The sequence below is a fragment of the Ursus arctos genome, unplaced genomic scaffold (assembly GCF_023065955.2).
Source record: "Ursus arctos isolate Adak ecotype North America unplaced genomic scaffold, UrsArc2.0 scaffold_2, whole genome shotgun sequence".
Lineage (NCBI taxonomy): Eukaryota > Metazoa > Chordata > Mammalia > Carnivora > Ursidae > Ursus > Ursus arctos.
This window is the reverse complement of record NW_026622874.1, coordinates 67,895,689-67,910,985: the sequence shown is the minus strand read 5'-3', so window position 1 is coordinate 67,910,985 and position 15,297 is coordinate 67,895,689. Positions and strand designations below refer to the sequence as shown.

General features: G+C 54.3%; 2 protein-coding genes across 2 annotated transcripts; both read right to left on the bottom strand.

Moving 5' to 3' along the window:
- On the bottom strand, window positions 1-1,766 carry LOC113245414 (serine protease 33-like). The gene is made up of 6 exons (XM_026485552.2): window positions 1,721-1,766; window positions 1,319-1,351; window positions 1,058-1,220; window positions 696-967; window positions 319-488; window positions 1-159 (listed from the first exon to the last, which is right to left on the bottom strand). The coding sequence occupies exons 1-6, from the start codon at window positions 1,764-1,766 to the stop codon at window positions 1-3; spliced, it is 843 nt and encodes a 280-aa protein (XP_026341337.1).
- A 2,228-nt stretch (window positions 1,767-3,994) lies between these two features.
- LOC113245410 (testisin-like) lies at window positions 3,995-14,441 on the bottom strand. Its single transcript, XM_057315113.1, has 7 exons — window positions 14,118-14,441; window positions 13,856-13,976; window positions 13,741-13,767; window positions 13,383-13,548; window positions 12,443-12,726; window positions 4,727-4,881; window positions 3,995-4,323 (listed from the first exon to the last, which is right to left on the bottom strand). The coding sequence occupies exons 1-7, from the start codon at window positions 14,439-14,441 to the stop codon at window positions 4,075-4,077; spliced, it is 1,326 nt and encodes a 441-aa protein (XP_057171096.1). The 3' UTR covers window positions 3,995-4,074.
- Between the last annotated feature and the right edge of the window lie 856 nt (window positions 14,442-15,297).

The window sequence follows — 15,297 nt, the reverse complement described above, 5'->3', positions numbered from 1 at the left end:
TTAGAGGCTAAGGCTGGCCTGAATCCAGGGGCTGTAAGTGGCCACATTGGTATAGACCCCTGGACGGTTGGGCAGGGCACAGCCCTTGCCCCAGCTCACCACGCCCACCAGGACCCAGCGCCCAGATCTCACGCAGGTCAGGGGTCCCCCAGAGTCACCCTGCAGGAGAAAGGCAAGCTTAGGTCTCAGCCCTTTGAAGATTTGGGATGGCAGCCCCAAGACTCCAGTCCCCAACGTGGTGCCTCTGGGTTAGGGGCCAGGGAGGGAGGGTCTGGGCACAAGACCTAGACGCCAGGGGTTCCGGGCAGCCTCCCGCACCTGACAGGCGTCTTTGCGGCCCTGCACATAGCCGGCACACAGGCTCCCGGGCAGCACGATGGGCTCCGTGCGGGGCACGTCGGTGCCCACGTGGTAGAGACGGTCACAGGTGCGTGCGTCCAGCAGCGGCACCCTTACACCCTGCAGAGGTCGCCAGTCTGGAAGCGGCACTGGGGGGAGGAAGGGGGCCTTCTGAGAGCTGGGAGAGGCCGGGGCTGACAAGTGTGACCCGCCAGGCCAGGCAGGACTCGCTGCTCTGACCGGGAGGAGGAGGTTTGGGTCCCTGGAGGTCGCGCTGCGTCCCGGACTGGGACGGAGCGGGGCTGGGCTTCCCGGTCCCTCCCCGCCAGGCCCCCGCGCCCCGCCCCCTGCCTCACCTCCGGGGCGCAGGCTGCCCCAGCCGGTGACCCAGCACGGGGTGCCGGGGGGCGGGCGGGCCCCGGGCTCGGGCAGGCAGACGGGCCGAATGCGGGCGCTCAGGGGCACCGGCCGGCGCAGCTGCAGCAGCGCCAGGTCGCCGCGGGCGCAGTCCTCGGAGTGGTCGGGAGGCAGCAGCACCCTGCGCACGGGCTCCGAGAGCGCGAGGGCCGAGGCGGGGCGCAGGTGCAGCGCGCCGAGGCGCACGCGGTACTCGGACGGCAGCGTCGGCCTGCGCGACGGGGGCGGTGCTGCTGACCGCGCCCCGGGCCCGCCTCCCCTCGCCCGGGCCCCGCGCCGCGCGCCCCCGCAGCCCGCTGACCTGGGGAAGCAGTGCGCCGCGGTCAGCACCCACTGGGGGGCGATGAGCGAGCCCCCGCACACGTGCGCCCCGCGGTGCTGGATGCTCGCCTGCCACGGCCACTGTCCGTCCCGGGCGTCCCGGCCCCCCACGATCCGACTCGACACCTGGGGCTGCCCGCAGGCTGCAGGGGATAACGCGGACGCGAGGGAGGGCGATAGACTGGGGGCCTGGGAGGTGGGTGGGGTCAGGGAGACAGCGCGGACTCTGAGGCTTCCTTACCTGCAGACTCCAGCGTCCCTGTCCCAGCAGCTCCTGGAGGAGGAAGCAGCCAAGGGGCTGGATTATGAATTTGGTGTCAGATAACGGGGGTGAGGGGGAGGGATGTCAGAGATCAGGATGGGGGTGGAACATACTTGTCACACGGACCTGGTGCCAGGCTTTTGTGCAATCAACACCTGGGCCTGGCTACCTGATTTAACCCTCCCCAGGGCAGCGTGAGGTGGGGACTCACACTCCCAACACATGCAGGCACATCAGAGCTTGGAGAGCCCATGGCAGTGATGGGGGGAAGGTGAACCAGTGAAGCCAAGATTAGGGTGCCCCGGAGTGCTCTAGGGGAACCAGGCCAGAGAGAGGTGTGATGGACATCTGGGAACCCCCCAGCCCATGCCCCCCACTCACCCAGCAGCAGGAGGAGCAAGACCCGAAGGCAGGAAGCCCCCCTCATTGTGTTTTCAGCGCTGGGCCTGGTAAGGGCTGCACGGCTCAGGGTGGGGCCTCTGGTCAGAGCCTGCAAGGAGACGACAGGAGGGTCCTAGCCCAGGCCCCAGAGACCCTCTGTCTTCCCTCAGCCCCTGGTTGGTCGTGGACCTATCCCCAGGGGTCCAGGGTCTATGCACGTCCCTCTGCCCACACCCCAGGGACTATGCCTGTCCCTCCACCCCCTGCAAGATTTGAGCACCCTGGGCCTCCCCGGGAGCCCCGGAGCCTGGACCCTGCCCCACCATCTACTTCCGTTGCCTGCCGGCCGCCTCCACCTGCCCTGGCAGCCCCTGCACGCTGCTCTCACCTCCGCGGCTGGAGCCCTCCCTGCTGACTGGGCAGGGGAGGACCTGGGGGCTTAAAGGCCCAGAGCGGCTGGGGCCTGGCCAGGGGGTGATTAAGGAGCCAGGGCGGGGCTGTGGCTTCACCAGTGTGGCCTCAAACAAAGATGCTTTGAGCAGCACTTTCGAGGTGGCAGGAAAGGGACACCTGGGTTTGTCAAAGGACACCTGGCTTGGGCCATGGTGCTGAGAGCTGGGGGTGGGAGCCTGGGCTCGTGCAGGCAAGGGCAGGGGCGGAGGGCTGCGGTCAGGCCAGGAAGCTCTGGAGAATCCGTGACAGCTCATCCCCGAGGCTAATCCTAGCTGCTGGCTCCCGCTAGAGCTGCTCGTGGAGCTCACGAACACTGCAGTTCTGTCTAGAAACCCCAGCGCGGCCGCCCACAAGGAGCCCCACTCGGATCCCGCTTTGCACTATTTCGAAGTGGGGGTGGCTGGTTCAACGCCGCCAGCCCTCCTTGCTTGGCCAGAAGCAGCAGCAGACTTGACCTTGGGGAATGGTCCACTCTTGAGTTTGGTGCGGCCAGGACAGCGAGGCTGCTGGCCTCGGTGAAACTGGTGCATGCTGGGAACAGGGGTCGGTGGAGGGTTGGGCCTGGGCCGTGACCACCACCCAGAAGGCTCTGGAGCTCCTCTCTGCCTGGTCAGCTCCTCCTCCCGCAGCTGTCTGCTCTGTCCCAGCCTCCTGCCCGGCGGTAACTCCGTCCCGGTCATGTCCCGTGCGTGCTGACACGTGGTAGAGGAGGCCTGATTCACAGCTGTTGGTCTCCTCTCTGTGAGGTGGGGTCTGGGTGTCCGTCTCAGCTCCAGCTGCCGGAACAGACTGCTGGACTGAGGCACGGGAACAAACATTTCTCACAGCTCAGGAGGCTGTCAAGTCCAAGAAGAAGGTGCTGGCAAGGTGGGTCCCACTCTGAGACCTCCGTTCCCGGCACCTAGGCTGCTGTGGTCTCTCAGGGCGCCCATGCGGCCTCTTCTCTGCCTCCGGGAGGGGCGGTGCTGGGACACAGACAGCTCTCTGACGTCTCTTCTTATAAGAAGGGGGTCTAGGGGATCAAGGCCCCACTCTTAGGACCCATCTTAACCCTGGCTACTTCCATAAAGGACCCATCTCTAAATACAGTCACGCTGGAGGGGGGGCTTCAAAACATGGATTTTGGAGGGGACACAGACCTTCAGTCCATAACGGTCCTCGAGGGCCAGAGCAGCACCCAGCGTAGAGCACGCACTGGGGACAAGCGAACGGGGTGCACAGGGCAGTGGGCTAGGGCCGAGGGCAGGGGCTACGGGAGAGGGAACCTGGTACCCGCCTCTGATGTGGATGGAGCGAGGGCAGCTGTGGGCCTGACCCCGTGGCCCATGCTCAAGTCCGTGGGGTCTGGCATCGGGCTGTGACGCCCGCTCCCTGTGGGACCGAGGCCTTGCGGGCGGTCTCTTCTGTAAAAGGCTCTTGTGAGGAAGAGCTGGCTCAGCCCAGGCCTGCGCGAGAAGAAAAGAAGCTTCCTCCTGTTCTCCCAAGGCTCCTGACCTTTTATGACCTGGGGTTCAGCTGCCCCCAGAGGGCTTGGCAGCAGTGGGGCTGGACGTGTTCCCCTTGGGGCAGCTGGAGAGCCTGGTGGGAGAGTGATAAGGGACCCTGGGGTGTGGGGCAAACTTGAGGGGGCAGCTGGCCGGCTCTGATGTCTCCCACAAATTATGTAACTGAACTAACCGCAGGGGTTCTGTGGTTTGCCCCCCAAACCTGAACAGCGCAGACAGCTGGAGCAAGTTTAGGACTTCGGGGGTGCTGCTGGGGTGACTGGGAGAGCGTCCAGGGAGCCACCCGGGGCCACAGAAGGCTCTGCAAGGCACAGACTTCAACATGCAAACGTGTTTATTAAAAAAGGGACAGAGTGGGACGGGGCCTGGCTCAGCAGATGGCCCCAGCTCTCAGGCTCAGGTGCAATCGGGCAGCCGCAGGAGGAAGGCAGGCGAGAGCAGAGGGAGGAGGACCAGCGGCAGGCAGGGGGCTGGCCTGTGAACACCGCTGCGAGCCAGCAGCGTCCGGATCCAGTTGAAGTGCCTACTGACGTTGGTGTAGACACCGGGCCGGTTGGGCCTCCCACAGCCTGATCCCCAGCTCACGATTCCAACCTGAATCCACAGCCCTTTCTTTTCACAGGCCAAGGGCCCGCCTGAGTCGCCCTGGGGAGCAGCGTGGGTGAGCCAGGCCTGAGGCGGGGCCCGAGGGGCCAGTGGAGAGGCGGGGAGAGCAGGAAGGGCTGTGGAGCTGGGCAGACTGGGTGTCAATCCTACCCCCACCCCGGAAAGGAGCAAGCCTCCGTTTCTGCGTCTGCAAAGTGGGGCAATGGTCTTTAACTGCGCACCCGCCCCCTCCCCCCCCAATTTCCAGGTGAGGCTCAAAGGAGGTACGATTAATGCAAAACAACGCTCGTCTCAGGCTGGATGGCTAAGGGTTCCTGTTGTTTTCTCAGGAATAAATGCTGAGGGTGGGTTGGTGGGCATCCTGGGGGTTGCTCCCAGGTCCAAGGTTGGGAGGGGTGGGGCCTGGTCCCAGCAAGGCCCTTCTTGGGGCAGGGGCACTCACCTTGCAGGCGTCGCGGCTGCCATCCTCGGAACCAGCACAAATCATGTCGTTCAGGTCGTTACTGAGGAAGCTGGGCTGCTGTAACGCGTAGTCACACCTGGAGCTGTCAACGATGGAGACCGGCACTTCCTGGAGAACATAAGGAGACCGCAGAGCTGCCAGGGGTGGGGGTGACAGAGAGACAACGACTTTAGCCCCTCCTCTGCCATCTGGGACACGGGGTGGGGTCCCTGGGACACCCAAGGTGCCTGGGACATGGCTCTCGATGACTCCTCTGCGCCAGCCCAGCACCCCGCACGTTATGGGTGATGTAGAACGTCACCAAAGGACCCAACAGATGGACAGCTGGGACTTGGCTTCCCTCTCTGTAGAGCGGAGATGACAGCCGCTGCCTGAGCCAGTGGGGAGGCCCCTTGCCCACAGGGCGCCCGGGGGAGGGGCGGGGGGCTGACACGCTGAGATGGTTTAGGATTAGCGATTAACACACTGCATCTGCAGGATCCAGGCTGAAAATGCCCCGGATTTGTTAAAAGATGTGAACCTAGACCCCAAATAGGATAAACACAAGGAGATCCACACTAAGATACATTTTCATCAAACTCTCAAAAGACAAAGGGAGAATTTTGTAAACAGCAAGAGAGAAGCTGCCCATCAAGTGACAGACCTTCAACAAGATTTAACAGCCAAACGCTTTTCAGATACCAGGGAGGCCAGGAGGCAAAGGGATGGCCCAGCCCAGGGCCGAAAGAACAGAACAGTCAACCCACAATTCTGTACCGGGCAGAACTGCCCTTTGGAAAGTGAGGGAGAGTTTAAGAGATTCTCAGATAAACAGAAGCCCAGAGGGTGCATCACAAGTAGACCCACCTGACGAGAAAGGCAAAAGGGAGCTCTTCGGGCTGCAATCAAAGGACACTGTCCCTTCATAGGAAGAGAGAGACAGCACTGGTAAAGGAGATCGCAAGGGTAGACACGAGAGCGAAGTGTTCTTAGAGTTTGCGTTTGTCATTTCTTTTTTTCCCATTTATAATTAAAGACACATGCATAAAACAACAATTATAAATCTCTCTTCATGGTTGCACGATATGTAAACTTGACAATAACAGCTTAAAAGGGAGGAACAGAGCCGTGCAGGAACAGAATTTCTGTATACTATTGAAGCTAAGTCAGAATTAATTCAAAATAAATTGCTATGGGGGCCCCCAGCTGGCTCATGGGTGGAGCTTGTGACTCTTGATCTCAGGGTTATGAGTTCGAGCCCCACGTTGGATGTAGAGATTGCTTAAAAATTAGAAAAAGGGGCGCCTGGGTGGCGCAGTTGTTAAGCGTCTGCCTTAGGCTCAGGGCGTGATCCCAGGGTCCTGGGATCAAGCCCCACATCAGGCTCCTCTGCTGGCAGCCTGCTTCTTCCTCTCCCACTCCCCCTGCTTGTTCTCCCTCTCTCGCTGGCTGTCTCTATCTCTGTCGAATAAATAAATAAAATCTTTAAAAAAATTAGAAAAAAAAATCTTGAATAAAATAAAACAAAATAAATTTACATTGTCAACTGTAATCCCCAGGACAACCACTAAGAAAATATACAGAACAGGAAATGGGAAGGGAATCAACACAGTACACTAATAAAGATCAATGAAACACAAAAGGAAGAAATAAAAAACCCTATACAGATGTGCATATTAATAGATACGACAAGATACAGAAAACAAATAGAATAGCAGAAGTCCTTACTTATCAGTCGTTAATTTTAACGTAAGTGGATTAAACACCGCAAACAAGTGGAGATGGGCAGAATGGACCACAAACATAGGATCGAACTACATGCTGTGTGCAAGACAATAATTTTAGATCCAAAGGCACATAGACTTGAAAGTGAAAGGCTAAAGAAAGAGATTCCATGCAAATAACAACCAGAGAAGTGCAGAGGTTGCTATTTTAATGTCAAACAAAACAGACTTTCAGTTAAAACTTGTTATGAGAATCAAAGAAGGACATTCTATATTGATAACAATGTCAAAATCATTAAGAAGGTAAAATAATTACAAACATCTACACACCTACCAAGTCCCAAAATATATGAAACAAAATTGACAGAACTGGTGGGAGAAACAGTTCTAACCACAGTTGGAGGCTCCGTACCCCACTTTTAATAATGAGTAGAACAACCAGAGAGGAGATCAGAAAGAAAACAGAGGACCTGAGTAACTATAAACTAATTAGAACTAACAGACACACACAGAACGACCTGCCCAGACAATGGCAGAACACACATCCCTCTCAGGCCCACGTGGAACACTCTTCAGGACAGATGGTAGGTCAGGACACAAAATAAGCTGTAATAAATTAGAAGACTGAAATCATACAAAACGTTTCTCCAACCACAGGGGACTGAGGCTAGAAGCCGGTAAGAGAAGACAAACTGAAAAATTCGTGGGTGTGTGGAAACAAAACCACATATTCTTTACCAATGGATCAAAGAAAAAAAAAATCACAAGGGAAATGAGAAAACACTTTGAAATGAATGCAAGTGAAAATAAGACACACCAAAACTAATAGGATGCAGAACGGGCAGCTCTCAGAAGGAAACTTACAGCTGGAAATGCCGACATTAATACAGGAGAAAAATCTCAAACCAATACTCTCATTCACAGCTTAAGGAACTAGAAAAAGAAGAGCAGACTGAACTGAATGGTAGAAGAAGGAAGGGAATAATAAAGAGGGGAACAGACAAAAATCAAGCTTGGGGATAGAAGAACAGAAAATCAACAAAACCAGAATCTGGTCCTTTGAAAGATCAACATAATCGACGACGGAAGGGAGGACATTACTACTGACCCTACAGAAATAATGATGACTATAAGGCCATGTGAACAGTTGTACCCCAACAAATTAGATCGCAGCGATGAGATGGACAGAATCCTAGACACGCATAAACTACCAAAACTGAATCCGGAAGAAACAGAACATCTGAACAGAGCAGTAAGAGATTGAATCTGTAATAGGAACCTCCCAACAAGGACAGGCGTTGGACCAGAGGCCTTCAATGATGAATTCTACCAAACATTTGAAGAAATTAACACCAATCCTTCCTGAGCTCTTCCAAGGAACAGAAGAAGAAAGAACACTTCCTAACTTATTCTATGGCACTAGCATTATGGTGACACCAAATCCCAGACAAGGACATCACACAAAAAAGAAACAATGGATCAATATCTTTTATGAATCTATATGCAAAAATCCTCAACAAAATGCTAGCAAACTGAATCCAGCAGCATCTTAAAACAACAGGTCATCGTGACCAAGTGAGATTTATCCCGTGAATGTAAGGGTGGTTCCACATAAGAAAATCAATCAGTATAATGCACTGTATACATTAATAAGGTGAAGGGAAAAAACCACATGGTCAACTTAGTTGATGCAGGCAAAGCAGTTTGCAAAATCCAAAAATTCCTTCATTATAGGAACACTCTATAAACTAGGAACAGAAGGAACTTCCTCAACATGATAAAGAATATATGTAAAAAACCCACAGCTAACATCATACTGAATGGTGAAAGACTGAAAGCTTTCCCCCTAAGATCAGGAACAAGACAACGATGCTGGTTTTTGCCATTTCTATTTAACATTTTAGTGGAAGTTCTAGTCAGGGCAATTAGCCAAGAAAAAAGAAATAAAACACATCAAAATTGGAAAGGAAGAGGGGCGCCTGGGTGGCACAGCGGTTAGGCACCTGCCTTCGGCTCAGGGCGTGATCCCGGCGTTATGGGATCGAGCCCCACATCAGGCTCCTCCGCTGGGAGCCTGCTTCTTCCTCTCCCACTCCCCCTGCTTGTGTTCCCTCTCTCGCTGGCTATCTCTGTTAAATAAATAAATAAAATCTTAAAAAAAAAAAATTGGAAAGGAAGAGGTAAAACTATCTCTATTCACAGATGATATGATCTTATATAGAGAAAATCACAAAGAATACACAAAAGAGGACTGCAGTTAGGGAGTGAAGTCAGCAGAATTGGAGTGTCCAAGGTCAAAACACAAAAGGCTGCTATACCACCGATGAACAACTCTAAAAGGAAATTTAATAAGAAATTTCATTTACACAGCATCGAAAATAAAATAGGAATAGATTTAATTGAGGAAATGAAAGACTTGAGCGTAAAAAAACTATAAAACATTGCTGAAAGAAATTGAAGACCTAGGGGCTGCTCAGCTGGCTGAGCGTCTGACTCTTGATTACAGCTCGGGTCACGATCTCAGGGTGGTGAGACTTAGCCTCACATCAGGCCTGCGCTCAATGTGGAGTCTGCCTGGGATTCTTTCTCTCTTTCTCCCTCTGCTCCTTCCCTAGTTTGCATGCTCTCTTAAAGAAGAAAAGAAAGAAAGAAAGAGAGAGAGAGAGAGAGAAAGAAAGAAAGAAAGAAAGAAAGAAAGAAAGAAAGAGAAGGAAAGGGGAAGGAAGGAAGGAAGGAAGGAAGGAAGGAAGGAAGGAGGGAAGGAAGGAGGGAGGGAAGAAAAGAAAAGAATAAATTAAAAAAAAGATCTTGTTTATTTATTTGAGAGAGAGAGAGACAGTGAGAGGGAACACAAGCAGGGGGAGGGGAAGAGGGAGAAGCAGGTTCCCAGATGAGCAGGGACCCCCACATGGGGCTCCATCCCAGAACCCTGGGATCATGACCTGAGCTGAAGGCAGGTGCTTAACTGACCGAGCCACCCAGGAGCCCCAGGAAAAGAAAGTAAAGACGTAAACAAATGGAAATACATCCCACGTTCACGGACTGGAGACATAATGAAGATGGCAATACTCCCCAAAGGAATCTACAAATTCAATGCAATTCCTCGCCAAATCCCAACGTTCTTTTTATTTTTTATTTTTTAAAAGATTTTATATTTATGTGACAGAGAGACAGCCAGTGAGAGAGGGAACACAGCAGGGAGTGGGAGAGGAAGAAGCAGGCTCCCAGCGGAGGAGCCCGATGCGGGGCCCGATCCCAGAACGCCGGGATCAAGCCCTGAGCCGAAGGCAGACGCTTAATGACTGAGCCACCCAGGCGCCCCCTGCCACGTTCTTTTTAAAAGAAATTGACAAGTTGACCCTAAAATTCATACGGAATACTAAGAGACCCCAAATAACCAAAACAATATTGAACAAGTAGAACAAAGTTAGAAGATTTACACTTCCTGATTTCAAAACATATTATAAAGCTATAAGAATCAAACAATGAGGTCCTGGCATAAGGATACAGACCAAAGGAGTACAACTGAGAGTCTAGAAATAAAACCCACACATCTATGGTCAATCAATAAGGGTGCCAAGACAATTCAAAGGGCGAGAGGAATCTCTTTAACAAATGGTGCTGGGACAACTGGATATCTAAATGCAAAAGAATGAAGCTGGACCCCTACCTCACACTATATATAAAAATCAACTCAAAATGGATCAGAGACATAAATGTAAGAGCTTAAACTATAAAACTCTTCAAGAAAACATGGAGGTAAATCTTCATGACCTTGAATTTGGCAATGGTTTCTTAGATACCACATCAAAAGCACAAGCAACAAAAGAAAAAAAATGATTTAAACTTCATCAAAATTTTAAAAATGTTATGCATCAAAAGACACTATCAAGAAAGTGCAAAGAAGGGACGCCTGGGTGGCTCAGTCAGTTAAGTGTCTGCCTTCAGCTCAGGTCATGATCCCAGGGTTCTGGGATCGAGCCCCACATGGGGCTCTCTCAAGCAGGGAGCCTGCTTCTCCCTCTGTCTGCTGCTCCCCCTGCTTGTGCACTTGCTCTCTCTCTGTGTCAAATAAATAAAATCTTTAAAAAAAAAGTGCAAAGAAATCTGCAGAATGGGAGAAAATATTTGCAAATCATATGCCTGATAACGGTTTAGTGTCCAGAATATATGAAGAACTATTACAACTCAACAACAGGGGCGCCTGGGTGGCCCAGTCAGTTGAGCGTCTGCCTTCTACTCAGGTCATGATCCCAAGGTCCTGGGATTGAGCCCCATGTCCGGTTCCCTGCTCAACGAGGAGCCTGCTTCTCGACCTCCCTCTGCTGCTCTCCTTGCTTGTGTTCTCTATTAAATAAATAAAATCTTTAAAAATTAAAAAAAAAATGGACAACTCAACAACAAAGACAACTCAATTTAAAAATGGGTAAAGGGGGAGCCTGGGTGGCTCAGTCGTCAAGCGTCTGCCTTCGGCTCAGGGCCTGATCACAGGGTCCTGGGATCGAGCCCCACATCAGGGTCCCTGCTCAGCAGGAAGCCTGCTTCTCCCTCTCCCACTCCCCCTGCTTGTGTTCCCTCTCTTGCTGCCTCTCTCTCTGTCAAATAAATAAATAAATAAAATCTTTCAAAAAAGAAATGGGTAAAGGCCTTGAATAGGCATTTCTCCAAACAGCCAACAAGCACATGAAAAGATCTCAGTATCACTGGTCATATTAGGGAAATGCAAATCAAAACCCCAATGGGATGCTACTTCACATCCGCTAGGATGGAGGAAAAAGTTCAAACAAGTGTTGAGGAGAATGGGGAGAAATTATAACCCTCACTCATTGTCGATGGGAACGTAAAATGGTGCAGCTGTTGTCGAACACCGTTTCTTGGTTCCTCAAAAAGTTAAACACAGAATTACCCCATGATTCAGCAATTACACTCCTAAATATATACACAAAAGAACTGAAAAGTGGTGTTCAAACAAAAATTTTATGTTAATGTTTATAGCAGCTCTATTCACAAGTCCCCAAAGGCAGAAACAATGCAAATGTCCACCCGTGGAAGACCGGCTAACAGACGGTGTGCCCGCCGGTACCCGCGGCGTATTACTCAGCCAAAAAAGGGATGAGATTCTGACACATAGGATCACATGTACGAATCCTGAAAACATTCTGCTGAGCGAAGCCGAAGACAAAAGGTCACATAGTGTATGAATGTGTTTACATGAAATACCCAGAGTATGTAAATCCATAAAGACGAAAGCTTGTTAGTGGTTACCAAAGGCTGGAAAGGGAAGGTAAGGAGGGACCGCTTAGCGACTGTCGGATTTCCTTGGGAAGTGATGAAAATGTTTTGGAACTTGATAGACGTGATGGTTCTACGCTCTGAAGGTGCTGAATTAAATGCCACAGAATTCTACACTTTAAAATGGTGAATTTTGGGGCGCCTGGGTGGCGCAGTCATTGGGCATCTGCCTTCGGCTCAGGGTGTGATGCCGGTGTTCTGGGATCGAGCCCCACATCGGGCTCCTCCGCTGGAAGCCTGCTTCTTCCTCTCCCACTCCCCCTGCTTGTGTTCCCTCTCTCACTGGCTGTTTCTGTCAAATAAATAAAATAAAATCTTAAAAAAAAAATAAAAATAAATAAAATGGTGAATTTTATGTTTTGTGAGTTAAATCTGAATTAAAAAACCCCTAAACACCTGAGGTCTTTCTGACAAGTCCACCCTCAAAACTTCCACACCCCTGCAGTCTGGGGGGTGCAGGCCAGGGCCCAGCTGGCCTCCCTCTCACGTGGCTTCTGGCTCACAGTGTCTGGCAGGGAGAGGCAAGCAGGTGTGAGGACAGGAAGTCTGTCCCTTCAGGGGGAGCAGGAGGGGACAGCAGGTGAAGAGATAGTGCTGAGCGGCCCCCAGGAGGGACCCAGCTGCACACAGACCCAGGGGTACACGGAACAGATGGTGGAGCGTGGGGCCCCCCTGCCCCGTTCCCTGCCCCCAGCCTCACCCTGATCTTCTTGGATGTCCCCCCAGCCAGTCACCCAGCAGTCGGTCCGGTTCTGGAACTCAGAGGAGGAGGTCAGAACGCAGATGGGCTGGATGTACTTATTGTAGGTGACAGAAGAGGACAGCTTCAGCAGGGCGATGTCCTTGAGTGAAGTCCCACCGAATTGGGGATATATAATAATATCTTTCACCCTATAACGATGATAGAAGTTCCACACTTTCCAGGAACTTGGCCTAGAAGACAGCTCACCAATCTGAGCCGTCCATTTCGAGGGATCACTGTGCCTGGCCAGGGAGGAGAGAGCAGTCAGGGATCCTTAGAGAAGGGAGGCCCCCCTGAGCACATCGGGGGCCCACTCCCTGAGGTGACACTGCTGCAGGGGCTACTAGGGCTCATCCCGCACACTATTAAGGTTCCCCTCACCGGCCAAAGCGGCCAGTGTAGAAATGATAACTGCCCAGAGAAGATGGACCAAAGTCCTAGACTCTGGGGACTTGGGGCTGGGGCAGCAGGGTGCCTCCCCCTGGGGCCTGATCTGGCCAGTCACTCAACCAGCCTGTCACCTCCCACAGCCGTCCTTAAAAAGAATGAACAGCTGCACAGGGCCAGAGCAGCTGGAAAACTCCACCACCACCGTCGCCACCGGCCAGGCTCTGTGCCCAGCGCCTACCACCACCCGGAGGTGGGATGAGGAAGGGGACACCTGGTGCTGCCATTTGGGGAGAAAAGAAGACAGAAAAGAAAAAGACACAAAAGTGCCTGTGAATGTTCTGAAGAACGTTCTAGAAGGGAAACAGGGTTTTCTTCACGTGGCTGCAGTCGGGCCTGGGGCTCAGGAGAACACGAGGGCCGTATCCGCACCGGAAGGGCGCGCAGGACCCGGACGCCCCCCACCCTCGCCCTGTCCCCTGGTCTGGGGGCCGCTCACCCCCGGACTCACTGTAGGAAGCAGTGCGCGGCCGTGAGTGCCCAGCGACGGTTGAGCAGGCTCGCTCCGCAGCGGTGGTATTTACCCCTGCGCAGGCTGACCTGCCACGGCCAGCGGCCCAGCTCCGAGTCCTTTCCGCCCACCACGCGCGGCTCGATTTTGCGGCGGCCGCAGGGCCCTGGGACGGACAGATGGACACGCGGCTGAGCTGCAGGACCCCGCCCGCCCGGCCCCCTGCGTGAAGGGAAGGGGCGCCCCGGGGAACACGGAACGGCGCGCGTCAGGGGTCGGGGGTCGGGGGTCGCGTCGCAGGGGGACCCTCCCCACGTGGTCCGCGTCCGCCCTTCCCCCCCAGGGGCCCGGCAGTTACACGTGAGCAACGACGAGTTCTCGAAACCTGGGCGGAGGAGAGGAGAAGATGAGGCGCCCTCTGCGCTCCGGCACAGGGGCCCCTCGCGGGCCATCACGCGTCCTGGACGCCTTACCTGCAAACAGCTGGTCCCCATCCTGAAACTCTGCGGGGCGGGCGGGCGACCGGGTGAGCTCCGCCCGCTCTGCACGCGCCCCAGCCACCCCTACCAGCCCGAGGGCGGCGGCAGCCCCCGCCTGAGCTCACCCTGCCTCCCGAACACCAGCAGCTGCGCCAGCAGCAGCGCCCCGACGCGCGCACCCATGGCCTCCTCTCCCGCCGCGTGGCGCCCCCTCCGCTTCCGGGGGAGAAGGAGCGCCCGCTACGCGGGCCCGCACCTTCCCGCAGCTGGACCTCTCAGGGCGCAGGGGCCGTCGTCGGGAAACGTCGGACCTCCCGACGCCCGGCTCAGAGCTTCGACTCGGGCTGGGTCCCCCAACCCCACCGTGCGCCCACACAGTCCCGCTTGTCGGCGACCCTGGGGTCCTGGCGGCACCTGCCCCCCCCCCGTCGCCCCCCAGTTGTCCCCGTTCCTCCACCCTCGCCCTCCTCCGGGAAGGGCCAAGGCTGGCCCGTAGCCCGGACTCCCGTGGGAACACGTCCTTCCTGGGTGCCCGTCGGGGGCCTGGCAGTATCGGGCTGCTGCTCAAAGCAGTGGTCATTCACAGGAGCCAGGAGCCGATTTTGACCACCGGGAGGGCTCTTAGCCTCCGTTCGCCTGCTGCTCCCAACTGGCCCCACCCGACTCCGCAGAGCCCACAGGCAGCCTTCCTTTTCCGTGGGCAGGGTTGCAGGGCACCAAGGGCACCAAGTTCTCTCTTCAGTTACAGCTGTGAATGGACAACTGAACTGGGACCCCCAGGACGCCCTCTGAGTCGCGATTCACTAGAAGGTCTCACAGAACCTCCAGAAGCTGTTATACTCGTGGTTGCGGCTCACTACAGTGGTACGGGGAGCATCAGCAAATGCAAAAGGTACAGAGGGCAGGGTCCAGGAGAGACCACGTGGAAGCTTCTAGTTTCCCCTTCACAGTGGAGTCAGATGGGCAGAGCTCGGTTCTCGCAGCAATGACATGTGACCACGCTCGTGAAGTACTGCCAGCCGCGCACGCTCCCGTGAGCCCAGGGGTCTGGAGGGTTTATCAGACATCCATCACATAAGCACCAACAGCCCCTATGACGGACCTTAGTTCGAAGACCTCAGGGCCTGCAGAGGTCCGGAGGCCGCCACGTGGCCCGAGGCGCTGCCCTCAGTCGCGCTGTTAGCATTAACTGTCCGGAGGGGCACAGAGACACTCTTCTCAAGCAAGACATTCCAAGCTCAGAGGGGATTTCCTAGGAGCTGGTCGAGGGCCAGTCCCTTCTTCGGACGGTACAGCGTGGGAGCGTCGTAGGCCTGCTACTACTGCCAACAACCAAAGACAAAGCAACGTTCCCAGAAAGCCCATACGTGCGCCCGAGTGATCGATCTGCATAAACCGAACTGTCTTCAGGGAAAACCGAGAGATTACGTGGAACA

Coding starts and splice junctions, on each gene's coding strand:
- LOC113245414 (XM_026485552.2), bottom strand. CDS start 1,766: ATGAGGGGGGCTTCCTGCCTTCGGGTCTTGCTCCTCCTGCTGCTGG. Junction 1,221..1,318: donor AGGGACGCTGGAGTCTGCAG/GTAAGGAAGCCT, acceptor TATCCCCTGCAG/CCTGCGGGCAGCCCCAGGTG. Junction 160..318: donor GCCGCAAAGACGCCTGTCAG/GTGCGGGAGGCT, acceptor TTTCTCCTGCAG/GGTGACTCTGGGGGACCCCT.
- LOC113245410 (XM_057315113.1), bottom strand. CDS start 14,441: ATGACCACTGCTTTGAGCAGCAGCCCGATACTGCCAGGCCCCCGACGG. Junction 12,727..13,382: donor GCCGCGCACTGCTTCCTACA/GTGAGTCCGGGG, acceptor CTCCCTGGCCAG/GCACAGTGATCCCTCGAAAT. Junction 4,324..4,726: donor GCAGCCGCGACGCCTGCAAG/GTGAGTGCCCCT, acceptor GCTGCTCCCCAG/GGCGACTCAGGCGGGCCCTT.